This window comes from Epinephelus lanceolatus, chromosome 17 (assembly GCF_041903045.1).
Source record: "Epinephelus lanceolatus isolate andai-2023 chromosome 17, ASM4190304v1, whole genome shotgun sequence".
Classification (NCBI taxonomy): Eukaryota; Metazoa; Chordata; class Actinopteri; order Perciformes; family Serranidae; genus Epinephelus; species Epinephelus lanceolatus.
This window is the reverse complement of record NC_135750.1, coordinates 31,284,216-31,311,492: the sequence shown is the minus strand read 5'-3', so window position 1 is coordinate 31,311,492 and position 27,277 is coordinate 31,284,216. Positions and strand designations below refer to the sequence as shown.

Below are 27,277 nucleotides of genomic sequence, written 5' to 3'. Positions count from 1 at the left end.
AGCAGTAGGCAGGAGGAGATGAAAGCTGGGAGGGCAGACTGAATCCAGTAAAACCATGTGTGTCTGGACACACACACACACAAATGGATTTAGAGGAGGTGGTGTGCTCATGCTGTATACTGGGCCGACACACTGCTCTTTTATCACAAATGTGGTGGTTAACCAAACCAACCAATTATCTATGGTATAAATTAAACTGGAATGGCTCAAATAATGCTTGAACAGCTGGTAAAAAAGGATACATTCTCATCAGTGGTACCCTGAGATGAAGCCTGCCTCATCAGACCTCAAGGTGCTTATGTAGGTTTATTTAATTGTATTCTTGAGCCTTCGATTGTATCACTTTTTCTTGATCAGCAGACGGTGGTAATGGAATTTTTAATGTTCAGATTTCCAGTATCTGTTTTTCCTGTATAAACTTTGGGTGACCAAGTCTTTGAAGTGCTCTGGGAATAAAAAGCAAAACTGTACTGAATTGAACACCATGACAAACTCCAGTGTGATATAGTCAAAAGCTCCAGAACAGCTACTAAATGGACCTTGTGTAGGGCTGGGTATCAGTACTTGAAGAGCGCTGGCACAATATCCAACTTTCACTACACAATTATCGTGGCTTTCACAATAATTATATTATTGCGGTATCTATAGAAAATTTGAAAAACCAACCATAAAGAAAAGTTACTTTAAGTTAACTTTGTGTGTTTTGTCTCTTTTTTTGGCAAATGAATGACACTTACAAAACGAGTGTGGGGAGGTGGGGAGAGAGTGTGTAACCATAACTACAAAAATCATACAGAAAGTTACACTTAAGGGATACTGAAAAGGCAACCAGATGGCTTTTGGGGGAGAGAATCAAAGCGACAATGGAAGACATAGAAACTACTTAACAAGAACTGGATTATTTAAACAATAATATCATATGTGTATCATTGTATTTACATGATATCAATATTTAATTTTTTAAAGACACAGTTATTGTCAATACTGGTATATCATGGCTCGTGTAGTATCAAAGAACTCTGTTGGTGTCCTAATTTTTTAAATGATACCCAGACCTAACCTTGTGGTCGGATTGTTTTCAGTTTCCAGGGTCAAGAATGAACTTTGAACCTCAAACAATACACTGTCCAATACCAGGCTGTGGTTGTTAGTCCATGTGTTGAATGAATAAACACACCAATGACATAATGTCTGGTCAGCATGTCCAACACTAAAGAAATCATTTCATGTCAACTCGTATGATATAAAATTGTGTTCAAGCAGTGTTGTCAAACAAAGGTGATATGATACTGTGCAATGGCCTAACTCTCCACTCTAACACAAAGGCATCAGACATTAACAATAGACTGTGTCAGGTCTAATTTTCTCATTACAGAATAGTCACTATAACATTTAGCCTGTCAGTTCAAACGCGCATTTAACAATGATTGATAGACCTCTGAAATATTTCACGACTCCTCCATGTCATAAAATGCAGGCTTATTGTTGTAATTTATGTAGCCGCCTCCTAATGACACCTCTGCTATCAACACAGCATTAAGCACAGCCACAAAGTACCACAATTAAAGTCAAATGAGCATCATAATTTAAGTCTATTCAAATAAAACTGTGGCGGCTGGAGAAGTAAATGCACCTAGAGAGTCATTTCAGAAATATTAAGTCGTTATTTTCCATGTTAAATGATAAGCCAAAATTCTCAAAGCTCAGATTTGTTTGGTGTTTATGGTTTTAACATCCACTCATTAGAGCGTGTCAGGATTAGAGTATCCGACCTCCTTATGTAATAGGACACCGTTAAACTACACTGTTTCCCAGCTAACACCTCCATCATCCTGCTGCATGTCTCTATAGAGAGCCCTGATGGTTCATAACATGAATGATGTTTCAGAGAATTTAGGGAAATATATATTATTTTTTTAAATAAATACTTAATGCAGTAACACACATTTACAATTTTAAAGGACCAGCAGTTGCCTTAAAGAGCCAATAATGGTTTGAACCACACAGACAGCAGTTTGGGCTCAGGCATGGGACAGAGACGCGTCTCCCACTGCTCACTGTCTGCCAGACGCAGTCAAGGGACGAAACACTGTATGAAAAAAAAGTTGTGCTACTTACTCTGTAGAACTGCATTATGTTTTCTTTTGCCAGAGTTTTCAGATAAGCCACTTCAATGTTATCTGCAACACAACAGGGAAAACAGTTCATGTCAGTGAGGTTTAGAAAGGGAACTTTAAAGAGGATCTATGCTTATCTGTATTTTGTATCTTATACAGTGTTACAATGAGGTGAATGTATGTAAAGTAATCCAGTGAGCAAAAACCTCAGACTTCCTACCATTCTGAATACTTAGTTTCTTTCTACTCTGGCTACAAGTTGATGTCACCTTGTAATGGATTTCTTTATATGGTCATCTGCTCCAGGCACACTACTGCAAGTGTTTATATGACATAGTCTACACTGCTACATGCTAACTTCAGGGAAACATATACGCTTGGTTGCTGATGTTGTAAATTTCTCCCTGATTTTGGATCAGATTCCTGCTGGAACATGTCCGACTGTGTTTGGAAGCTTTTATTGCTGATTTTTCGAGGTATTATATTCTCCTCTAAAGTCGTTCCCTGGCTGCAATGACGGTGCAGACATGCAGAGATATGGAGATCTGAAATGCAGACCAATCAAGGCAGCTTGGGCTTTTGTCAGGAGAGGGGCTTTTAGAGACAGGCGCTAAAACAGAGGACCATGTAAACATGTTCCAGTTATATACGAGTATGAATGTGAGAATGAGCATTATAGGTGCTCTTTAAAGTTCCTTTACACTACTGATCCATCATTGGTCAGCTTTAGTTTTTACTGTTGCTGCGTAACAATGCAACTGAAACCATTGGGTAATACGTTACATATTAGTGTGCTCAATTGCTTGCGTAAAACTCTGATATCTGAGACTTGAGCTGCCAAGTATCTTTTTTTTTCATGATATCACTGTTTGCTTGTTGTTTGGTACCACTAGGAAGACTTTTCAAATCTCAAAGTCTCTACTGCCATGAACAGCTGGTGGTTAACCAATGCATTCTGGTAAAACAGAATCCAACCATGTCACGTAAGCATCTTTTTACCCAAATGCAAAAAAAATGATGAACTGATGAATGAACAATGAACTAACAGCATCTGTCTCACAGTTGGAGCAGACTGTGTGTTGTGTGTAAGCTCTAACTAATGGCGTGTGTAGTATGTTTTTCTGTGCCCTTGGCGTGTTAGCTGCCCCCTCTTTCCCGACCCGCCCCCCCCTCCTCGAACACCGCTGGTATCAGTAATCACCACCACTCCCTTGGCAGCCTTTCAGTGTTGCCATCACTCAGGGCTTTAGGCAGATTACCAGTGAATCAGGCCCATTACAATCCATTATGGCACTCAGGAGAGTGCTGCAAGAGAGGTGTGCTACGGCTGCAGATTATTTCAGGCTTTAATCGATCCCAATTTGTGCAGCTCTAAGCAACATGCTGCTCACCTCTGGGACTGACCAAAATATTGATAATTCTCAAGAACCTGTATTCGATTTTCTGTGTGTACATGCTCTTCATACAGTAATCGCTGGTAGATCAGAAAGAGTTTTGAAATATATTTCTGTACACTTAAAAAGGAGCATTTGACCTGAAATCTAAACACCATGAAAAGTTAGCAGTGAGGTGAAAGGGAATGCTGGGATGCCTCACCTCTGTCAAAATTATACTGCTGGGAGATGATCTCTCCCCAGTACTTGGCACACTCAGCAGACAGCTTCTTAGGCTTGTCCAGGCGGCGGATGGCCAGGGCCTGGATGTGTTTCTGGAAGGCTTCCTCGCTCATCTCCTCCACAGATTTCTCCATGGTGCAGAGGAAAGCCTCCACGCGACTCTCCAGGTAGTGGGGCGCCTTCTCTGACTGGATGATGAAGCGCAGGCCTTGCACTCCGTTGGCCCGCCGAGGCCCACTGAACACAATGTAGCCTGGTGGTGGTGAGGGGTGGGGATATGCAAGAACTCAGCATAGAGGACAGACAGGGTACCGTGTGCAGAGAAACTGTTCAAAGCCTTTGAAGTGCTCTCAAAAACATTTTGCATTAAGGATCTGGTGAAGTGCTTTTATGTCCTCATTTAATTCTCATCATTGTCTCTGTATTTATCTTATTAACTTTAGGTCTGGCACTTTGATTACAGCACTACTTCCAAGGAAATGTGGTTCAGAGACTCAATCCATTCATTCTCCCAAGTTATTAAACATCATCATGGTTGACAGCACTTAAGAAACTTCACTTACACAGTTTCTGGTCTTTACAGAGAAGCATCTAATTACTAAATGCAGATTAAAGCCGCAGAATTCTCAGAGAGTGTCTGCATTAATATTCACAACCTGGCAGCAAAATTTAACACAACTGCCACTGTTGTTTCTCGTCTTTATAAAATGCGTCACACGATATGTTGTGCAGCATTTTCTGTGGGCTTACCGAGCTGTTCTTTGGTTCTCAGTGTGTTGAAGCAGGGCTCGGAGATGATCTGACAGAACAGCTCCAGCAGCATGTTGTCGTGGGTGGTCTGCATGTCGGTCTGATAGTAGATCTCAATGCCGCAATTGTTGTGCACCTCATTTCTCTGCTGGTAAACATACCAGCCACCTGAGAGGAACAGAAGCATATGGGTTTTTTTTCAGTGCTGTAATCATACAAAATAAACACATTCAGTTGAAAATGCATTACTGACAGAGGGCAGAGAAAGCAGGGCTCCCAAGCTGAGCCTGAAAAAACTCAACTTTTATTTCATCACAGACTACAGGCAGTAACAACTGAAGAGGCAGACATGTATTTTGTATGTCTATATGTGTTTAATTAAAAGCACTGAAGAACAAAAGGAAAATATTCAAGTTATTTGCATCAAAATATCTTAGTATTTTTATGTTTTTGAATTTCAAAAATATTGAAAAGCCCTTTCCCTAACCTCTCGTCATACTGTTCCAATTTAAAACAGAAAACAGATTATGGAACAGTTAATGGAAGACAGGATTTGATAAGCGTTTGAAATATTTTCTAGTGTGTGCCAATTTAATTTAGTTTATAAAGTCTATAACAAGTTCAAATGATTCAGTCCATCATGACTGTGTGGTGATATATTGAGAACCACACTTAACATGTGATGCCAGTGACTGAGTCAAAACCAGCTCAAGTAGAATCCTTTCATTAATCCGAAATCCACAGTGATCAATGAACTCAGATAAGCATGAAAATGAATTTCACAAGCGTATGTATGTATGCATAATCAGGTCTTTCAAAAACATAAATCACTGCTGCCTAAAGCGACACAAGTGATGCCTGCAAAAAAACTGATGAGCTGTTCCAACTGTAGATGTGCACTCCTGCCTGAGCACTTTGCTCCAGGCACAGATGAGTGTTACAGAGTAAAACAGGAAAGTTCAGACAGAGGACAGTGGTGACACTCTCCAAAAAACAGGCAGACAGACAGACATTCTGCTGAATGCCAACATTGTGCTTTTTGCTGAGTGGTTCCAAACTTGTTTCCTCCAGCCTTTCATCTGTACTTTAAATTTTCTTTTGAGCAGAACGTGGAGCGGAGCCATCCGTTCTTGCATGGGGAAAACTGGTTCCTTTTACGCTCAGCTTCAGTTTTGTTTGAGTCCATTGTGATCAAGCTCACTTTGAATGGAGGATGAGTTGAAGCTGGGTAATGCAGGTGCCTTTATGCACATGCTGACGGAGCACTTTGGCTCTGCGTTCGGGGAGTGTCACGTCCACAGCCCTAAACATCTCCCCGAGCATCCTTTAACATTTCAAAAGTTTTACTTAAGTGTGAAAACATTTTGGACAGATAAAAACCAAAGCTCTAATGTGAGGGGTGGAAATTTCAGGCTGTTGTGTCATTGTCATGTGTGTCGTTTTGTTTTGTCATAGCACATTTAATATCTCACTGTCAGTCTGGAATAAACTAGCGTTCAGTCAGCTCAAAGAAACACACAAAATACAGCATACTAAGAGGTGAAACTGGATAGTTCCACACAACATAATGGTAAACTGCACAACTTCCTGCTTTAAATATCCAATCAATCTTTTTTAACTATATAAATTATAGGTCTGTGGGTATTTTGTGCCTTTGCTACAGAAAGCATGAATAAATTCAGTTGGAGATTTTGTTCTCCAAGTCCTTGTTTTAAAAAAAAACCTGTCAATCAAATTAGGAGTGATAGCAGGCTCCAAAATTGTGTTTGAATTTTAGACATTTGGCTTTCTTTCTGATTACATTTGGACCACATGGTGCCTTTAACAAAGATTAATGTGTAGCTGGACAGATTCACAGGAACTTTCGGCTCTAAAGCTTTCAGCTGTGAGAGTAATAACCTGTTTCTCAGATATACTGTCAGCCAGTCTGTCATTTCATAATCCAACTTTGTGTTTACATCCTTTATGTCCTCCTTCCTAGCTCCTGCTCTATGTCTGACTGGCAGTCTGGAGCAAAGCCTGGAAAATCCCTCGGTGAGACACAGGATGTCTCCAGGTGGCCCTGCACAGCTCTGGTTTTCCTCTCTACATCGTTCCACTTTCCTAATGTAATCAGAAAGGCAGCACAGGTGCTTTGCTTGGCGTGTGTGTGCATTCATCTTTGAGCTGAGGGGAAGTGTACGTATTTTGCCTGATGACGTCCATTTCCAGTCAGTGACTATGATGTTCCTCTGAGGGAAATGAGGGATGTCGAATTTAATCAAGTCTTTACAAACGCAAGGCAGCGTCACTGATGACGAGGGCAACAGCACTGGGTGAGGGTTATTCTGCATGGTCGCCGTGGAGACAGGCTTGACTGGCAAATAATGATTAAGAGTGCTTAATCGGTGTGTGTGTGTGTGTGTGCGTGTGTGTGTGTGTGTGTGTGCGTGTGCGTGTGCGCGCGCACGCGCGTGCGTATGGGATGCGGGGGAGTGCAGGACTTACCATCTGGAACCTGCACCTCTCTGTAGCGAATCAGTTGGCTGGGGAGGAGGGGCTTTGTGTGAGCATGCTCAATGAGCGTGTCCTCCACCATTTGCATCATGCAAAGAGCAGACTATAGAGATGACAGACAGGGAGAAAAGGCCAAATATTTCAGTCCACAAACACAATATTTAGCTCTGATGATAAGCTCTATCCAAGAGTTTGTAAATGACCTGTTTTACACAATTTTCCAGGTTGCTGATTTTGGATCGCTAATTGATGGTACACACAGGTAATGCATTGCTCTCTTAACCCACACCCTAAAAACTACAGCGAGGTTAGCTTGATATTCCATATTCAATGTATACTTGCCCCCACCATTAACTCTCCATGCAGATTTGTTTTGATTTCATTTGCAAAGTGTGAGAGACTTCTGTTGCTACACTAACACAAACTAGAGACAGTGAATGGCATATTACTTGTGGAGCTCAAAGCATCAAAAAAAAAAAAAGTTTCCAGAAATAATGTACTGCTTACACAGACCTTACTGTGGACACTCTCAGCTTTTGTTTTAACCGTCAGCAGAAAACAGTTTGATTTAGTGGGTTAGAAGTCTAAAGTCTCTGCAGCAGACACATCACACCACCTCTCAGATACAACCAAAACCACTAGGGATATAAATACTGGGTAAAATATTAGGTTTCTGTCATTTAGATTGCTGAGCCTTAAAAAAATTCTATCAAGTCATCTTCATTGCAGTTTGTAGACTTATCAGTGTAATAGCCATAGATAGATAGATAAATAGATATATCCATTTGCAGAGTGTTAAAGGGACAATTCACCCATTTTTTCTTCTTACCTGTACACCCTTTAAATGTATCACCACGCAGAAGGAGATGTGTATTAACTGCTAGCTCACCTAGCACCAATGAGCTAGCTTATGTTACAACTCAGCTGAGGAAGACGCCATTAATGTTCACATTTCCCCTGTCACAAGCACAAACGTTTGGTAATGTAGTTCATTAAAAAGAAAATACTTTCAACATGAAACTGCTCACAACAAGGTCTGTGGATTATCTTGAGTAACCAGGTCATGATTTCTAGAAAGAGACACTGCTTTTAATTTTTTCAATTATTTTTTTGGCACTTTGAGCACCACAAGCTAAGTGCTATCTGGTTCTTTTATATTCGAGAGGAGGCAGATATTTCTATGGCTGACATCTCAAACACTCAGCAGCTCAAACCAAATCAATCTAGACAGTTTAAAAACACAACAGGTAAGAGGACATATATGTATTTTGGAGTTAGGGAGAACTGTCCCTTTAAAGGTGTGTGGGTTGTGTACATGGGATGGACTAACAAAGGGATTTAAGGGGTTTCTGGATCTGACTCTGGCACTGGTGCAGTCAAAGTCAATGTGGTAACTGAAAACATTGGGCTTGAGGAACAAAGTTTCATTAACTGATTGAGAGCGGAGGGTACATGTACGCATAGTAATAGGTTTAACACGAAAGTAATTAAAGCTACAACAATGATAACTTTTAAATCATTATTTTACAGTAACATTTCCTGCTCTCTAACTGGCCTGCTTTGCTACCAATAATAAGCACAAATTTCCCATTACAACATGATGACCTGATTTTTCATCTCTCATACAGCCTCTTAATACGAGGCTCCTTTGTCAAACTACTCGGTCAGTTCTTGCTCTGGCATTATAGGAACCAGCCTATACTATAGCTCAAAAGGAATGGATCATTGCACACACTGGTGAGTCTAATTCTCTCTCCACCAGACTGTGACGCTGTCATCATTACCAGGCGTACGGCGGGTGCTGCGACAGCTGGGACCTCATATAAAGAGTGACTTGCTCGCAGGATCTTATAAGAGGTTTTTGACAATAATCCTCACCTGTGTGATACCACTGGAAGGCACGATAAAAAGCTGAAGGTGACTCAGATGTTCCAGTATAAAAAGTGTATTCAATATTCACAGGAAAAGGCTTACACATATTTTACAAAACTTAGAGCATCGATATGAAAGGAAAGAACATTTCCTCAGCTGGCAGTAAAAACACAGTGGCAAACCTCCTTGGTGATGTTGCCATGGAGAAGGGCTTCAATATGTAACCGTGACAATAGCTGAGGTATGAAGGCCTTGAGGCGTGGGAGAGTTACATCTGGAATACAGATCACAGACAACAGCAATCAATCAAAGAGCAATTTCCCAGGCAATTTTACCAAGCTGCTATCAAGACTGAATCAGGAAAAAAACAGAATAACTGCTGTGTGTGTGTGTGTGTGTGTGTGTGTGTGTGTGTGTGTGTGAGTTTCATCGACAGCATACTCTTCACGAACAGGACAACAGCAGTCACCAGTTGGACAATCATGCAAAACACACGCACACTTACACATTCAGTTACACATACATAAAAATCAAGTGTGTCTCAATGTGGGCAGGCCAATCTGAATTCAAGTAACGTCTGACCTAGATTCAAGGATGAGCTACTACAGGGATACACACACACACACACAATCTATCTAAATGATTGTGTCCACACACCAACACACACACTAGGAAACAAGAGACTGAAAGTGCCTCATAGACCTCATACAGGGGACAGCAAAAGGCTAAGGACACTGATAAGAGAAGGCGTGGTAATTGGAGGCCCCGATGACTGGGCTGCAGGCTTTGACCCTGCAGGTTAATTGAGTCTCATGTGAATTTGAGGATAGTCCGTGTAAGCTTCATGGTAAAAAATAGCAGTCTGCCCTTCAGGTTCCAGACTGGCACTGCGGAGAGGAAAGTCTGCAGCTAGGGAGGCATCTGCTGGAGAACAGTCTTAGCATTCAAATGAGGATTCAAGGAAGAAAACAGAAAAGAAGAAAAGACCTAAGGTGAGAGGAGCGAAAGAGAAGCCCTTTATCAACTGTCAGCCACACTGAAACTGAGGAATAGTGAAATTTCGGCCATATGTTTGTTGCTACAGCTACAAGGTTATTCAACCTCATACCTACATATCTCAAGCTTCACTTGCTCAATCTAGCCTGAAGAAGGACTAGAATATGCATTTATTCTGTATTTCAGTGAACTCAGTTTGACCCGCAGGAGAAAAGGGAGTAATAAGCACATGGGCTGAGACTTTGAGACAGTGAAGAGAAAAAGAGAAGGATTACGAGAATCCATCCTCACCGTCCAGAGCCTCTCTGAGCTCGTCTTTGGTCCAAGCGACCTCAGTCATTAGTAGACGGAGGTAGTACATGGCGTGCTGGTGAGGCTGCTCTGCTCTGAAGTTATTCAAAGACCTCATGTACTGCGGGGAGAAAGAGAAGGCAAAGTCAGTTCAATATCAACACTTCATGAACTGGACTTGAAAGAAAAAAGTATGTGAAAACTACTGGAGCGCATCAAAATGCTGCTGCTGTTACTGCTCTTGTGTTGTAAGGTAGAATAAAACAGGCTCTGAATACTCAAGGGTTAAAGTGAGCTCCTCCATAAAGTCATTTGTTTGGTCAATCATAATTCATCATAACTTTGTGCCGACGATGGCGTGAGCTTACCGCTTCCTTGATGATGTCAAAGCGCTTCTCATCTATCTCAAAGGTGGCCATTTTCTCAATGATCTTCTTCAGCAGGATGTGCTGTTTGTCATTGTAACCTTTAACAGACAGCTGCAGCAGACAGCAACAGAGGACAGATGGTACATTATCAACAAACACAAAGATAAGGCCAGTCTGAAACTGCAGTTTCAATTGCTGATTTGATCTATTTATTTATTATGTGTGGATTTACTGGCTGGCTGAATGATTGTCAAGATCAGTTCCTTCTTAAGATGAGTCACCACCTCTACAATAAGTATCACAAAATATGTAATAGCACTTTCATTATACTCAAAACTGAAAATGTGGAGGAATATACATTAAAAAAGACTCCCCTCCACCACATTAAAAAAACAAAAAGTAACAAGAGGCTGATCTATGTGAGGAAGAATCACTTCATCACGATGAGTTTTTTTTTTTTTTTTTTTTTTTTATTAATGCAAAAGAGCATTTTAAAAATGGAAAAGAACAGTCAAGGTTATTTAAAGCCTTTACTTTGCAATGTCATCTGCACCTTATGGCCTGTAATGATTCAGCAAAACCTCCAGCTACATAGCTTCGCTCTTAGACTCATCCCATTCCTCCCCGATCCCTGTTGCTGAGTCCCTGTGGTGACACCTGTTAAAGTAATCTCTCCTAACATCATTAACCTTGACAAACACCCAGCCAGCCACACCAACACTGCTGACTCAAATCAATTACATACAGCCCATCACATGACTACACAGATAGTGTGTTGAATAGCTGTCTCAAAGGGCACACCATGATTGTGATTCACAGGTGAGAGGAACCTAATGAATACAGGCTACTCGGTCATATGACAAAGGGTGCAGCCAAGAGGTTAGAAAGTCAGAAAAGAGCGTAACACCATCACCGCAAACCAGTTTCATCCATAGGTATGTTGTTACTTTGCTGTGAGACAGACAGACAGACAGACAGACAGACAGACAGACACATGTATTCATATATTTGGGGGGAAACAAAGCCAGATTGAGCAAGTCGCCTGTAACTAATCAAACTTCCTGGATACAGATCCACTTCCAACATCCTTTGGGCTCTGGCATCAGCAGAAATGTGACTATAAATATGTCAAGAGAATCTGCATCATTTGGCTTTATTCCTTGTATCTTAAGACGGAGACACTATTTCATTGACCACCTGAATGACACTGACACAACAGAAGAGAGAGAATGGCAGCCAAAAGACCAAACAATAATTACACAGGTAGGTAAAATTGTGCCATACAGTCTATTTCTCCTTCTCCTGTCTGAATATATTACCCTGAATGAATTTTGGAAGTGAATCTGCAATACCAGTCACTCATACGTCCTTGACTGAAGCAGCCAAGGTTCAGCGTATTCTGAAAGTCTGCACAAAGTTTTAAATTTATGAGTTTTATTGCCACAGAGGCCTGAAATAAAAACCTGTTATATCAATTCATAAACCCCTAATCTTAGAAACGAAAAACTCTTGTGACAGAGGGTGAGGTATGGAAATGTGTGTTATTCTTAAGAAATGTGATGAACAGATTCTTGAGACATAATTGCTAGAGGCAAATATTTTAATCCTAAGCAGAAATAAAATGTCAATTAAGTAGCAATGACATTTCCAGAGGACTGTATTCAGCAACAGTTAAAAGGACATATTAAGTTGCTGTTTGCGGGGGATGCAGTAGCAAGCAAAGATTCTTATAAATCCTTCAGGTTGGACAAGCAGGCGACACACAGCACTTCTTCACATACGTAGAAAACCAAGCTGTTTTCACACTCTGTTCATAGCCTCAAAGTGGACCCTTCATTGGCACCCCCTACTTCCCTCCAGATTTCACACGGCTTACTTACGAGGATGGCATTCATCCCCGAGGCTACGCCATACACCAGCCCGGCCAGGCGGGCTGCATATGTATACTCTTTTAAATCATCCTTCAGTAACCTGAGTAACAAGTAGGTCATGTTGCAGTGCAGGGGGTCTGCATATAGGTAGCGACTAATGAAAGGGGAAAAAAGAAGAAAAACAAAAATACACGTTTGTTGGGAATGAGGGGTTGTCAAAAAAAAAAAAAGGACAAGACAATGCATGCATGAGAAGAATGATAAGAAGAGTATGTATATGCAGCCTCATGACCAGCCTTCTGTCTCCAGATAAAAAACTGACGACTAGATTCTGTGGAAGACTTGCCACTGCTGTTTTCAGATTTATAAATTTAATGTCATTGGTGGAACGCCGCTTTACCTGGTGTGATAACTACAGGCGTGCCTTTAACCATAATATGCCTAAAAGACAGAAATGACAAAGATTCGATACGCCTGAAAACGAGAGAAAATAATTACCTCAAGTGGTCATTAGGGTTTCGCGGGAGGTGGGTGAGCAAAAATGGGAAAAGGATTGATGAAGAATGAAGAGGAAGATGCAGACAGAACAGAGGCTAGGACAGCCAGGTCTTAGTTGGAAGGGTTTTATATTTTTTTTTCCTTTTTTAAATGTTTTTCTTTTTAACTACATGGTTAAGGTTTACCATGAGTTAAGTCTCACATTATAACAGACAAAGGACTTTAATAAACAGCAGATTCTTGTTAACTTTTCTTCATTAATGTATCATCCTGTGAGATACAACATTCCAATGTGCCCATTCAGATGGCTTAAAATGACCCGTCAACCCAGGCCTGGCTGAGCCACAGTAGCCCAGTCTGGGGATGATTAAGGTTGGGGACGTAAAGTCTGGGATGCAGCGTGAGGGCGATGGGGAGGGATTTTGAATACTTACATACATCCCATAGACGGTATTTTGGAGGTCATAGTTCAAGCCAGCTAGCTCGGCTGCATATGCATACTCGTTGAGGGAGTCCTTGAGGAGCTCCAGGTATAAATATGCCATGTTACAATGCAATGGGTCCACGTACGCAAACGGGCTGTAGAGAAAATGGCAGTGGTCAAACAAAACATAGAAACAAAGCGTAGAGACATTGGTCCCTACATCTCACTTCAGTTAAGGGTGTAATGGAACAAATGTTCCACAACAGGACATTTGGTTGGTTATCAGACTTGCTACAGTTTGTTACAAACTACAAACCCCATAACAGACTGTGATTACAGTCCAACAAAGAAGGGTTTGGCAGTGTTTCAGTTGTAGACTATTGGCTAGCTAATCCAGACTATCCCAGTTCATGTAGTGGTATCGTCTGTGCAAACACTGGAAGACTCCCAAGTTAGACTGACTGTTTGGAAGTGGCCTCCTGGTAAATTACAGCAACACTTGAAAAAGAAGCAGGTGCAAGACTTCCTTTTGGATTATTTTGAGCCGTTTGCCACAGCAAAGATATTTCTCTTCTAGAGTTGAGAATTTCAGAAAAAGAAATCTTGTAACGGCAAACAATTTCAGCAAAATGGCATTCAATTTGAGGTTTATGTAGCGTTTCCGTATTTGTATTTTTATTGCTCTTAACACGCTGGCCTGCGACCTTCAGTAAAAAAAACTGTGACAGACTTCACCTTACCACAGTTTTGTTGCATTACAGTAAAAAAAAAAACACACTGAGAAATCACAATTTTACAGTGATCACATGTTCAGTTCCCAACAGATTTATAGATCTGAGATATTATCATTTTGTATTTTTCAATAGTTTTTATTTTTATTTATCTCTCTGTCTCTGTCTCTGTCTCTCTCTCTCTTTCTCTTTCTGTCTCATTGTGTCATACGGATTACTGTTAATTTATTATGCTGATCTGTTCTGTACGACATCTATTGCACGTCTGTCCGTCCTGGAAGAGGGATCCCTCCTCAGTTGCTCTTCCTGAGGTTTCTACCATTTTTTTTCCCAGTTAAAGGGTTTTTTTGGGGAGTTTTTCCTTATCCGCTGTGAGGGTCCTAAGGACAGAGGGATGTTGTATGCTGTAAAGCCCTGTGAGGCAAATTGTGATTTGTGATATTGGGCTTTATAAATAAAATTGATTGATTGATTGATTGATTTCATTTCTTTGTTTTTAGTGCAGTTAATTTTTCAATCAGTTACCAGACTTTTTAAATTGTAGATTATTTTCTATTAGTTAAAGTATTACTTTTAGTTAGTAGTAGGGGCAGGACTTAAGAAGTTCAGAATAGGTATTACAATATAAACACAACAACACTTTGTGAAGGCAACTAAGTCGTCATGTAGACATTCCAGTCTCAGTATGCACCACTGCCTCCTCATGCTTTGATAATATTAACAAAGACTTAAAGAAAAGACATTCCCTGTGTACTTTTACTTTACCTTAGTTTTTAATTTCAGTTATCTAAAATGTTTTTCCACACCTTGTTTTAGTTTTTAGTTCAGTTTTAGTTAACTATGATAACCATGTTATAGATACAGTATAAGTGACTGCAGTCTGGAGATACCTGCCTCCATCTAAGAGGTGAGAGCCTCAATCTTTTCTGGTCTGGTCTTATTTAATGGGATACTGGCAGAAAGTTAAGCTACTGATAATTCAAAATTAACAGTTAGTTCCTCTAGCTCCTCTGAAACATTCAAGTATTTTGTTATTGTAGAGCAGGTACAGAAACTGTTGACAAAACCACAATCAATTCATATTAACACATCTACATCTTGTTTTTTTTTAAAGACAATTTTCTGCACTTTTTGGCAGATTACTCTGGATGGTATACATATCTGTTGTTATTTTTTATTATGAAGAATTAACAAAGTAACCTTTGTAGTAACACCTAGTAAAAAGTGGATTCACTGGTGGGGACCTTGTACCTAAAGTTCCAGCTGAACCATTAAGGTTCATAGTTACATACCTGAAGAACTCAAAGTTCAGGCATGCCTTAGGCAGGAAGAACTTGTCATCCTGCTTGAACCACACCTTGCTCATGGCAGTGTCCTGAAAGAAATAACACCACACACAAGCAATTCATTTTTTCATATTCAAGCCCACTCTGAGCTAGATAAGTGTTTGCAGTTCATGGAAATGAAAAGGCACACTTCAGACAAACCACAGGCAGAGGGAGCGTTTGCTTTATCACATAACTGTAACAAAGTTACTTTGATATCATCCGATTACAATATAGTGAAGTAGCAAGAAAAGAAAACAGGCACAGTGGCTTTTATAAAGCTTTTCCTTCAGAGAATGGAATATGTACGCTGCTGTTAATAGCTTAGTTCCTCTGATCTTGACATGATGGCAGCAACAGTGCTAAATGCTTTATGTCTCAATCACAATGCCTTATTAGCATATAACAGCAATACAGAGATTCTTAATATGCAGTTAAGGATCGTCTGGAGCAGTAGTGTAATGAAGAGCGACAGTACTTTGAATACTTTGCCAGATCTGTGCAGCAAAAACACTTGCCTTGATTAAAGTGGGAACTGATGGAGAGTCTTTCTCAAGAGGGTAGATTTCGAAGTTGGTCGGGATGAACTCGTTTTTCATGGGCAGTTTGAACTTGCCATTGAGGTCTGCACTTGCCCATTTCTGAAACACAGGAATATAATAAGTAAGCAGTGTCTTATATAAAACATAAGCAGTAGTCATACACTCATCACGAAGCAAAAAAAAGATTCCTGGTGCTGTGCGTCATTTGATTAGAGCACCATGACCACAGTGATTCACCTCAATGGACTCTGCAGAGATGGCTTCCTGTTTGTACTGCGTACCGTACCACTCTTCTGTCTTGTCTGTTTGTCCTTCAAATGACTTTGACACCACTGCAACTCTGGAAAATCAAAAGAGTGAACCAGGTCACGTTACATGGATACAAAAACCTCTCTGTCAGCTGATTAGATAGTCTCCATTTGTAACCACCCCGCATGAGATGAGTGCTTTTCTATTAGCATTGCATTTGGATCATGTAGTGCAGATCCATTGACACGTCCTGTGCCTTTGACTGATGAGCTATGTTTAGAATTCCTAATCGCTCTCAGTGCACCGCATTCAGAGTGTATTTCACTGCTACCTAAACATTTATTTAATCACAAAGTGGACATAGTACATTCTTGCTAAGTAAATGACAACTAGGACTCAGCATAAAGAGAGTTAGTGTGCATCATCATGTGTGTGATTAGAATTTCTAGCACTTTAATGATGCAACTTGATTTGCTGTAACTTCACTTACGGCTGCTGGAATGAGAGTGATACATAAGGAAGCGCTGCCATGAATTCAAAGTAGCGGTGGTTACACCCCAAGGTTAAATAGCCACTTCAGTAAAGGACGAGATTGGCACCCAAACTGTCAGGGTCAGCCAATGAGGGCACGCAATCTCCTCCTCTTTAAGCATTAAGGAATGGAGTAGTTACAAGTCTGCACTTTGCTTGACATGGGCAGCATCCCATAAAATGAACTGGAGTTGAGGCTTTACTACGCTTAGAGTTTTACATAAGACTCAAAGTCGGGCTGGAACAGAGAAGATTCTGCTATTCCCAAAAGATATGTCAGACATTTCTTTGGATTCCCAAAATGAATCTCCTGTTGGGTAAAGTCTTTGACTTTCTTTTTAATTTAATTCCTACCAGAACAGAACACAGTGTCAAACAGTAGTTCAAGAAAAGATGGCTGAACTTCGTCAGCTTCTTAACAAAGGACAACATTTATGTACAACTTTATGATTTACTGATATCATCTTAGCTTATTGGTTGGTGTTTACTTTGGCTGCCAACTAGATCTTCCACTGTACAGCATTAAGCTGTCTAGCTCTGCTTTAACACATAACACTCTTTGACAGACCAATATCTTCAAATAGCATGGGGCATGTATAACAAGTTAGCAAGAAAAATTTTATATTTGCCAAATTGTTTATGTAATATCCTATGGGGGATAGCAGCATTTCCAATTCAGAGAGCAAAACTTGATAATGTATTCTTGAGCACACATTTCCATCTCCCGATATAACAAACGGACTCTTTGAGGCTGTAGAGATAATCAAATCTGTGAAGTTGTCTGGCATTTCTTTTCAAGGCAGAAAATTGAAAAGCTGTTTCATCCAAATATCAGAGTAGACCAACAGCACTTTGTCACAGCTGACAGGCTACAGAAAGTCGAGTAGAGTCATTATCTGAATGTATTATCCTCTATGTTATTATCCTTGTGTCACAGATACAAGTTATAAAGATACAGCAAACTTTCTGAGATATTTCTTTGGCATTATGCACAAATACACACATTACTACATGTGTGTCAGGCTTGCAGTGCAACTATTCATCCATAAAGGAAGGGAATTGTTATTTTCTTTACATAATATGTATAACATTTTTCAATTGCTATCTAAAGCTGCACTTTCATTAGTGCTCACACTGACCTGACATGCTCTGGTCTCAGCTTGTCCAGCACCATCTCAATCAGATCTGGCCTGAAGTCCTCCAAAAGGTATTCTGCTGCCAGAACCTCTTCAAGAGGGTAGTACTGAAAACACACAGAGCAGACAGCTGTTAGCATTGTGCTGCTTGAAGTGGGAGGATTAGCTGTAAAACATTTGTGGAGATGGCTTAAAATTCAATTGTACTCTTTTTTGCTGTAATAATTATATGTCTTCAACTGCAACTGGAGTGGACTGATAGTAAAACACATTTGTTAATAAAGCTTTTATTTCCAAGATCTGTAGATCTCAAACCGATAGTTTAGCCACTGAATCAAAGCCTGCAAACTGTTAAGAGAATGGAGGGGGGAAAATGTACTGCGAAACCTGGCAAGAAGACACACACAAGAAAATTCCTGTAATTCGTGCAGCAGATAATGATTAGGTACTTAAGTCAATGAGCCTCGCTGCGACAGTCATACAGGAACTGTGGTAAATACAAGAACTGAGCCTTGCTCTGACTGTGCCTCTGCAAAATCTTAATTCGCTCAGTACAGAGTCAACAGCAGCACCAGGCAGCCTGATGACGACAGCAGGTACCGACGCAAAGAGCTGCATTGTGTCTCCCTGGAAACAACCTTTGCAGATGGAGAGAGGACCTACGTGTACAAGACCAGCCACTTTGGAAGTGTAGCCGCGGGGTCGCTCCTTGTCCTTGAACCTGAAGGCCACTTTGTTTAAGTCCTACAGAAAGAGAGACAGAGGTGAGGGATCAAACATGTGAAACCACAACACATACAACAGTTACATACAGCAACTGTTTTATACAGTTACTGTATAGAGACAGACATTCGGAGCCAGAGTCTAGAAAGAGGAGCTGCACAGAATTTAATCCCCATGTTATTCTAATCCTTTAGGAGATAGCGTAGCATAGAAAATGAATACTATCCAGCTCCATTTGACATGGCTACATTCAGCCGATAAGATGGTGAAAATAGCTGGCAGGTCTGAATCCCATCAGTCTCTGCTGTCAACGTCTGTGCTGCTCTATTAGTTTCTCAACTAACCAGAAATAAGTAGGTCAAGTTTGTCCTGCCCCTCTGTCTGAAATGCTGTCGCCGAATAGACAACATTAATTACCTTGCACTCCTCAAACACCCACTCCTGAGGTCCCTCAGTGCGCAGTTTCTGGATGTACTGGAACATGTGGAAGATGATGTCCTCAACGTGCACTGCAGTGACAAATATAGCATGCCTTAATGAGGAGTATTTCAATTTCATTTACTCACACATACACACATCTGACCACAATAGGGAATAATCAAACACATGCAAAGCACATGAGTGAATGTTAACGGCTGTGCTACTTACACAGGCCCTCCTCTGTCAAATCCACATTGATGATGAAGAACATGAATCCTCGAGCTCCTTCTTTCTGCCCTCCAACAAGTGTGTTCACCCAGCCTTAAAAATAAAAATAACGGCCATTGTCAGTAAGTCACATACTTAAGATTTAAGACTGAAAATTGAACATCTTGATTACTTTAATAGCACATTGTAAATACTAAAGAAATTCTACTGCAGTCAAATCAATCAGAAAATGGTACATAATCTGATTTTTGATCATATTATATATTTTATACAAATACTATTACGAAACAAAAAATATAAAATTCAACAATCTGTGAGGTGGGAAAACATGATAATGCAAACCATACCACAATAGTTTGAGCTTTTTTATTTATTTTTTTAATTCTTCTTTAATTCTCTATGTCCCACCTTTAGATTTGAGCTCTGATAACAAACTTCCAGGTCCTTCGTGGCCGATCAGATGTCCCAGATAATGTCCTGGGTTAGATTTATAGTACTTCTGTAGGTCAGGGATGGGGAATGTCACGTACAGGTTCCTGATGTCTTTGATAGGCACCACTTTGTAGAATTGCTGCAACAAATCACCAAGAACAAAAAAACAACTTCTTGTTACTTAAGAAAACTCAGTCATTTGATATTTTAGAAATAAAATTTTGATGAGCGATAAATGGAAAAGGTTTTCATCATGTAGTGCCTAAATACAGTTTTCATACAGCAAACAGCCAGTTGCTTAAAAAAGCTAATAAATACTATCTTATTAAAAACTAGCTATGGCTGTGTTACTCACTCTGAGGTGTTCTTCCTGGAAGGGGTGCTCTGGGAATTCTGGGATAGGTACATTTTTGTTCTCCACTTCTCCAAATAGCTTCACCACCATGGAGGTCAACTCATCTAATGATTCTGTGGGGAAAAGACAAAAAAGCTTAGCTTAGATAGACTTTAAAGTTAACAGACAATAAGGAGCCCATATGAGTACAAAGAGGACTCAATTAAACCATAAACTATAATAAAGGATAGCTCATTTTCTAAACTCATCTAGTGAAACAAATACCAGCGATCATACTTTGACCATTAATAGTATTTCCAGGATGCACAGTACGGCTCCACTCACTGTAAGTTTGACCGTAGCATTTTTTGAAAGTTCACTGGACATTCAGCAGTTGAGTAACTGAGAGCGACATGAAGCCATTAAATCACGCAAGGATGTTCTTGTAAGCACGCTTGTCAAACTCTGTTTCTTGCAATTCATACGAGAAAGCCTTGCAAAATGTCAATTTCCCCTGGTAATGAACTTGAGTGACACATAATTTAATTAAAGCTAGCTCTAAATTTGAATCACTCTGGTATTACCAATATAATGACAATTAAAAAAATCATGTTTGAGAAGTCCTTTCTGGAATTATTTTTATCTCCGTGATTTCAGCTTCAGTTTATTGGGAAGTTTGTTTAACTGCCCTTAAACACAAAGACCAGATGGTGAAACAGGAAGAGGGTGCTGCTCTCTTGCCACAAAGGAAGCAGAGGTTTTCAAAGTTTGTCCCAATTACAGAAGATTACACAGGCTGAAACTAGTAAAAGACCAATGGGAAGATAATTTTAGAAACCACCTCCACCATGTTAGCAAGGCTAAAGAGAAGATAAACATGTAAAACAAGACAGAGGAGGTGTAGGGCATATAGTGTATGGACTAACCCCTCAAACTAGCATCAAGCAGAAGCTACTCAGTCTTGACAATGGTCTCATTTGTTTTTGGCATTTATGCTGAAGTACAATATCATGATTTGATCTGACAATCATATGTTGAATTGCTGTTTAACAACTTGAAAATCAAACTTGTAACATTATGGTTTAGGCTACATATACCATTTCATACATGACTTGCATGGTTTGTTCCTCTTCGATGTTTTGAGTAACTGACGGTACAAGGAATTGACAAGTCATACAAGCTCTGTTCAGGCTGAGTGATGCTTTTGCAACATTCAAACATGATATTTGTGAGAGCTTAACTCTTACCTCTTCCTAACACGCACAATCCCATCAGGTTAGAGGAGTAATACGTAGAGTGAAATTTCAGGAGCTCCTGACGGATGTCGATCCCATCTTTAGACGGCCAAGTTTCAAGGGTCAATTTGTTACCTTTAAAAGAGATAATACGTGAGTTGTGAATATTTGTTTTTCAAAAACATGCCACAACTTCTCCAAGACAGAGTACAATTATAATAATCAATCTTTTATTAAAAAAAACAAACAAACAAAAAAAAACCTCAGGTCCATTTGCAATTATCGATTTTGTTTGAATGAACAGATGCACAAATATGAGCAGCGTACTGACATTAGTGCATTGTGGTGAGTGGACAGATAATGATCACTGCACAGGGTGAAACAATGTCTGTTCCTCTTTTTAAAATGCAATGACACAAAAAACATCAGCATGATCTTCTTGAGAGCTGCATCAACACTTGAAAGCATCAAACATTAAAACTTATGAGAACAGTATATGATGATCAACATATGATGATCCAGTGACAGTAGCCTGCCAGGTACATGAACAAGCTGCTTGCCTCCCATTGGTTAATGAGCCATATTTCAAATTTTTTGAGACAGACAGAAAAACAAAGCAACAATCTTGAGAAGATTATGTTGGTCTACGAAGAGAGCATGATACTCAGGTCTGTCTGATCCTCTTCTATTCTTAACTGGAATAAAGATGATATAATTCAAGACTGCCATCAGGTGGCTATTTTGAGCTCGGAGCTGCTCCAAGCACACGTCACTCTGATCTGGGACTTCACTGGCCCGGAGAGTAAACTCCCTTCATGCTGCGAGATGCTTTGCCTCACAACAGCTAAATGTCAGTTGAGTGAATCTAAATGTTATGATCATAAAACGTGTTAGAAATGTCAAAGATCTAAACTGTAGCATGTGAGCAAAATGATGGGTTCATATTTTATTTATTGCTGTAGAACACATGTCCTTTGGTTTAACAAACACAAATAAAGCGGGGTATTTGTTTTGTCCTTAGCTTTAAACACCGATTTAAATATATCAAGTGCTAAAACGCATACTTGTTGTGTTCAGTGTGTGCATACAGAGAGAGACAGACAGATGTGATGGACCTGATAACCTTACAAATCATATTATGTGGGTGGACTGCAATGAGCAGAAGTCAGAATGAATAATAGAACCATGTATAGTTAAAGTGAGCATTGGTGTAAACTGTGGAGATTTCCTACCTGTTCCAAATTTACTGAAGGGGTGGTTAGGGTTGCCAGTGGCCTTTTCTAACTGGAACAACCTCCAGGCATCATTCATCAGGTTCTTCTCATGCTCAGAGTCCACAGCATTCACCTCCCGGTCCTTACAGCTCTCATCAAACAGTGGGCACAGGAAGAATTGAGCGAACCTACAGAAATTGCAAAATGACAGTAAATGGAACATTAAACAGTATAGTTTCATATGAGTATCAGTATAGCAGTTGTAAACATTCACATGAATAATTACTTTATTTAAAGGGATACTTTCCCGATTTTCTGGCAAGTATCTGTAGTATGTGTTAATGAAGTATGTTAAACTTGTCTCCATCTTGGCACAGACCTTCCTGCTCATTTGCCAGCAAAAACCCACTTAATGACGTGAAACTTTTCGCTATTTCTCTCCTCAAATGTTGTCAGAAACATACTTAAGCTCAGTATTTAACTGTAATACAAGATCATTTGTTACCAGCCGGCCACCACATTGTTTCCAGACAACCAAAAACCAACGTGCATTATGTCATTCACCAGTGGGAGTGTTTATTTACCTAGTGCAACACAGTGCATTCTCTTAACAGTAGGCTTTATACCTCTTGCGCAAAAGCCACAGCCACAGCCCTTTTCTCTGGATTCTCTGGTCATGAAGCACCAATGTCAAAAACATTTGCAAGTTTCTACTGTATAGACGGCCTAGTTTTATGAAAAGACCATCCTTCCAACAGTGAAATACTTCTTTAAGGCTATTGTGCTTTTTCAGCAGTAGCCTGTTCTGAGTTTACTGAAGGTGTGAAATGTGAAGGACCATTTGTAGACAGAAAAGGAGTTGATGAAAATCCCATTTGCATGAGTGCAAAGTGAGAGCAACTGCCAAGCAAATGACTAAAGATAAGCACACACACATTTGAATGTTTTTAAAGCAACATCCCAGGTCAGCATTTTGCTGTAGATTTGAAGATTACAAAGCGGATGCCATCTTGTACCAAATCCTGTCATTTGACAAACATGCCCCTCTGTTAAAGCAGCTGATTGTTTGGATCAATAAAAAGACACTGCAAAACAATCACACCATGAACACTGGTACTGCAATTAACAAACTGTTTACTGTGTGTGGTTCTTGCAGCTTGTATCCTTAGTAAAATGCATGTTCAAACACTTTCTTTAGCCCACTACAAAAAGATGAGTCTGCTTTTCCATTACAAGTGATCAAATTTGTTAACTGCCTAAAAAGTATATAAAGTTATTCTGATAATATAGCAAGGATATGGTTAATATAACGAAGCCAGCTAATGACACATATGATCCTTTCAGACACAATGCTCTCCTATTTTCTAAGTGGCAACATCATCAATATTTCAACACACTCTGCACTGTCCTTTCCTCCCACTACAGACCAGATGGCCTTCACAATTCACTGGCGCAGGGGAACAATTAGCCTTACGCACATAAACAGGTGCTTGCTAGACTATCATTCATTTATAAGCAGGTAAGCTAACCCCAGTACATTAAGTTCTGACACTGCCTGACTGTCCTCCGCAAACCACCACAGCTGGCACGTGAGAGGAGACCCCTGCAAGGCTGAGGACATCAGTCTCACCCTGTGCCTGAGGCTTCTAGCCTGAGGGGGGTAGGAACTATGCTGATGGTTACAAAAGAGAGCACACTGAAGCTGGGTTGGGTAACCAAAGACGGACAGACAACAACCTGGCAGCTCATTTGGGTTAACACCTGGACTCCCAAGAGTAACACTGTACACTGATAAACAAACAAGCACTTAGACAAAGAGATGACATCCATCTTAACTGGACAAATATGAGTATACAAAATAAATATATAATATAGGAAGCCTGAATATCGACATGTAAGGCTTTTAACTGATGTATGTAAATGCGGGAGACAAAGTTTGGTACCAGTCAAATGAATCTAAATTCGACTGGCCATAACATCGTTAATGTCAGTTTTGTCAATTACGACTAACATTTGCATAGACCAGGTCATAATACATAATACAGGACACACCTAAGATGCACATAAGATAAATGAGACAAATTACTTTTTGTGCGTGGCAAAATGAGTCCCATCAAATTAAGAGGACAGTACCTATCTAGTGCTCCTTCCAAGTGCTCATGGGACACGTCAAAGTAATAGTTGGTATGTTCCCCACTGGTGAAGGCATTGGAGCTGCCCGCGTGCTCACTGAGGAACTGGCTGTACTCGTTTTCCTTGGGGTACTTCTTTGTTCCCAGGAACAGCATGTGTTCACAGAAGTGCGCCAGGCCCGAGATGTTCCCTGGGTCTGATAATGAACCTGTAACAATTAAAAAGAATTGCCACAGAAAACTAGTTAATCAAGCTGTAGATCTCTCAGCTCGTCAAAGTTCAAAGATAACACCTTGACTTTTCAGTTTCTGATAGATTGATTGTCCAAACTGGAAAAGAAAGCAAAGAGTGGAAATAATCCTAAATGAGTAACATCACAATAACAGCTAAATTTCTTTACATGGAGAATTACATCATTAGACGGCGCAATATCTTCATAATAGTAATAATAATAATGATAATAGTATGATCAAATAGTTAAGACCATCTTTGCCAAATAACTGGCATTTAAAACAAAAGGTGATTGTGGCATGGTAACATTTTGTTTTACTTTCACTATCCCAATGGGGCGGTGAAAGATCATCGTTCACAGAAACCTTGTTAATAATTTCATCACCACTTCCTTCCCTGCAGTTAATGCAACCTGCTACTGCCTAGACAGAGATAGGGCTTATAGATGGAAGTTACAATATTTACAAAAATTGTTTTCTGAGCAGCTGTCTTATCCTGAAATGAGACACCAGGTAGGCAGACAGTAATGTTGTGTTTACAGGTTTATTTATGGTGGCAGGATTACTCAATAAGAGAAATAAAAGAAAATATATAATAATAGTAATAATAATAACAATAATAAGTCGATATTCAGTGCCCATGCTTTCCAAAACTGTGTGATCAAGGTCCCTGTAAGGAGGAAATGTGTCAGCTAAATGAAAATATGTGACCACCTGACAAAGCAACTGTAATAAAATACATTTACCTATTTGGACATCCAAAGCAGCTGAGGATTTGTCTGTGGTTGGGTCACTGATGAGCATGGCCTTCAAGCCATTGGTAAACTCCAAACCCCTGTAGACCCGTTTGTCCTCGGGTGAGCGAATTATGTCACTAACCACCCTGTTCACAGCTGGGTCGGTCATTCTGAGTGGCAAGGATGACACCAGCCTGCAGTGGAGGGAATCAAAATGTACAGTCAAAATTTAGGAATTTACACAAGGAGTCTGGCCTTAAAACTTAATATGCTGCTTTAACCCGACACGATGGCTTTGGGAGATTTCAGTACTGAGGACGACTCCATTAACTTTGGTTAATTAGACACTCAAGACTCAACAGCAATGAAACGTACTAGCTAACACCACTGTGAGAGTGGCTGCTGTTGGTGGACTCATGATTGATGCAGGAATATGGCATTCAATCATCTAATAATTTATCCCAAGCGGCGTAATTATGAACAGGCCAGCTCTTAAATGTAACCAACAACCCTGTTTGTAACTTGGATAAAGACTTTGAATGACCACTGGGCTAAACGGCACTGCTTTTGACAGGCAAAGTACAGTCAGCTAGACAAAAAGTTCCTAAAGACGTAACGCTATTCCTTAAAAGAAATACTGATTTATAATCCTAATTTTACTGTTAGGTTGGTTAACTAAAAACACACAACCGCGTCGCCCAAACTACAGCTGAGATTAGCTTTCGTTACCGGCTAATAGACATACAACAACGTTAATCCCCCTCACAGAGGGAAGCTAATGTTAGCTTGCTACCTTAGCACCCTAAGCTCCAGAAAAAAGTGAGCAAGAAACCCACTTGCAGGCGGGTTCGTTTGTCCAACGCTAATTCTGTTCACCTTTAATTTCTCGCTGTTGTAAAATGTATAATAATTGACCAGTTACAAAGAATCTCCGCACATAAACCGTTCCTAGCTACCACCCTAAGTAGCAACTAAGCTAACAGCTAGGGAGCTTAACTTAGGTCAACAAACCGGATTTAGTTCGGCAGCTAGCTAGCCTACGATTTGGTTTAAAAAATAACTCAGTTATTTTCTGACAAAAAGTTACGACATTTGCCCGACAACACTTACCTAAAATCTCGGGTAAGACAAAAACCGCTACCTGCTGACTGGCGATATCTCGTACACTGGGCCGTTCGGTTAATGCACTTAAACATACTTTACACCCATGAAAAACAAACCTTGGCTTTTACAGCGCCATATTTGAATAGGCCAAAGTAATCGGTCACAGAACAGAGCGCAATTTAATAAAGCATTTTATCAATTCTACACTTAATTTTCTAAATCATACGCGCGATGAAGACAATTTTTATTAATTATACATTCAAAGTTAAGGTGAATGTCACGCGGCAAAATATCTAGCATACTTCTGAAATTATGTTGTGTCATTGGTTCTGATATCGATTAGGTAGCCTGCGTTTGGGTTTCCGTTTACGTTCAGCGTATGAGATCGGTTTTATCCTGCGCATTCGCTTCAGGTGTCAGTAGAAATCACCACTATGAAAATCAGTAGGGCACTACTGGACTGTTCACTTAAATAGGTACACTGAAGACCTTTACAAAAAAATTACAACTTTCATTATTATTTTTTTAACTTAACATCTTATATATTTATTGTGTTCTTAGTCATACTCAAATGTTTATGTTAGACATATACATCAGAAGGTCATGTAATGTCATGATTAAACTGCCTTGTTGTTTGTAAATTGATTCAAGAAAGAAGTTAGGCCACGAGTACC

At 39.9% G+C, this 27,277-nt stretch overlaps 1 protein-coding gene across 2 annotated transcripts in view; it reads right to left on the bottom strand.

The window, feature by feature from the left end:
- Positions 1-26,744, bottom strand: part of ide (insulin-degrading enzyme) — a 31,539-nt gene extending 4,795 nt beyond the window's left edge. Inside the window, exons 1-22 of one of the 2 annotated variants that reach the window (XM_033612982.2) lie at positions 26,610-26,744; positions 25,509-25,693; positions 24,533-24,740; positions 22,418-22,587; positions 21,198-21,320; positions 19,972-20,084; positions 19,593-19,755; positions 19,185-19,277; positions 18,954-19,045; positions 18,477-18,557; positions 17,817-17,920; positions 16,135-16,237; positions 15,874-15,996; positions 15,323-15,405; positions 13,310-13,454; positions 10,507-10,617; positions 10,139-10,259; positions 9,034-9,125; positions 6,971-7,082; positions 4,484-4,651; positions 3,714-3,986; positions 2,119-2,180 (exon numbers count right to left, since the gene is read on the bottom strand). In XM_033612982.2, coding sequence (XP_033468873.2) covers positions 2,119-2,180; positions 3,714-3,986; positions 4,484-4,651; positions 6,971-7,082; positions 9,034-9,125; positions 10,139-10,259; positions 10,507-10,617; positions 13,310-13,454; positions 15,323-15,405; positions 15,874-15,996; positions 16,135-16,237; positions 17,817-17,920; positions 18,477-18,557; positions 18,954-19,045; positions 19,185-19,277; positions 19,593-19,755; positions 19,972-20,084; positions 21,198-21,320; positions 22,418-22,587; positions 24,533-24,740; positions 25,509-25,693; positions 26,610-26,695 — 2,811 coding nt within the window. In that variant the 5' untranslated portion in view covers positions 26,696-26,744. Of the gene's footprint in view, positions 1-2,118; positions 2,181-3,713; positions 3,987-4,483; positions 4,652-6,970; positions 7,083-9,033; positions 9,126-10,138; positions 10,260-10,506; positions 10,618-12,386; positions 12,532-13,309; positions 13,455-15,322; positions 15,406-15,873; positions 15,997-16,134; positions 16,238-17,816; positions 17,921-18,476; positions 18,558-18,953; positions 19,046-19,184; positions 19,278-19,592; positions 19,756-19,971; positions 20,085-21,197; positions 21,321-22,417; positions 22,588-24,532; positions 24,741-25,508; positions 25,694-26,609 lie in introns of both variants that reach the window. The other variant, XM_033612983.2, reaches the window with a different exon arrangement.
- Positions 26,745-27,277: the final 533 nt, after the last annotated feature.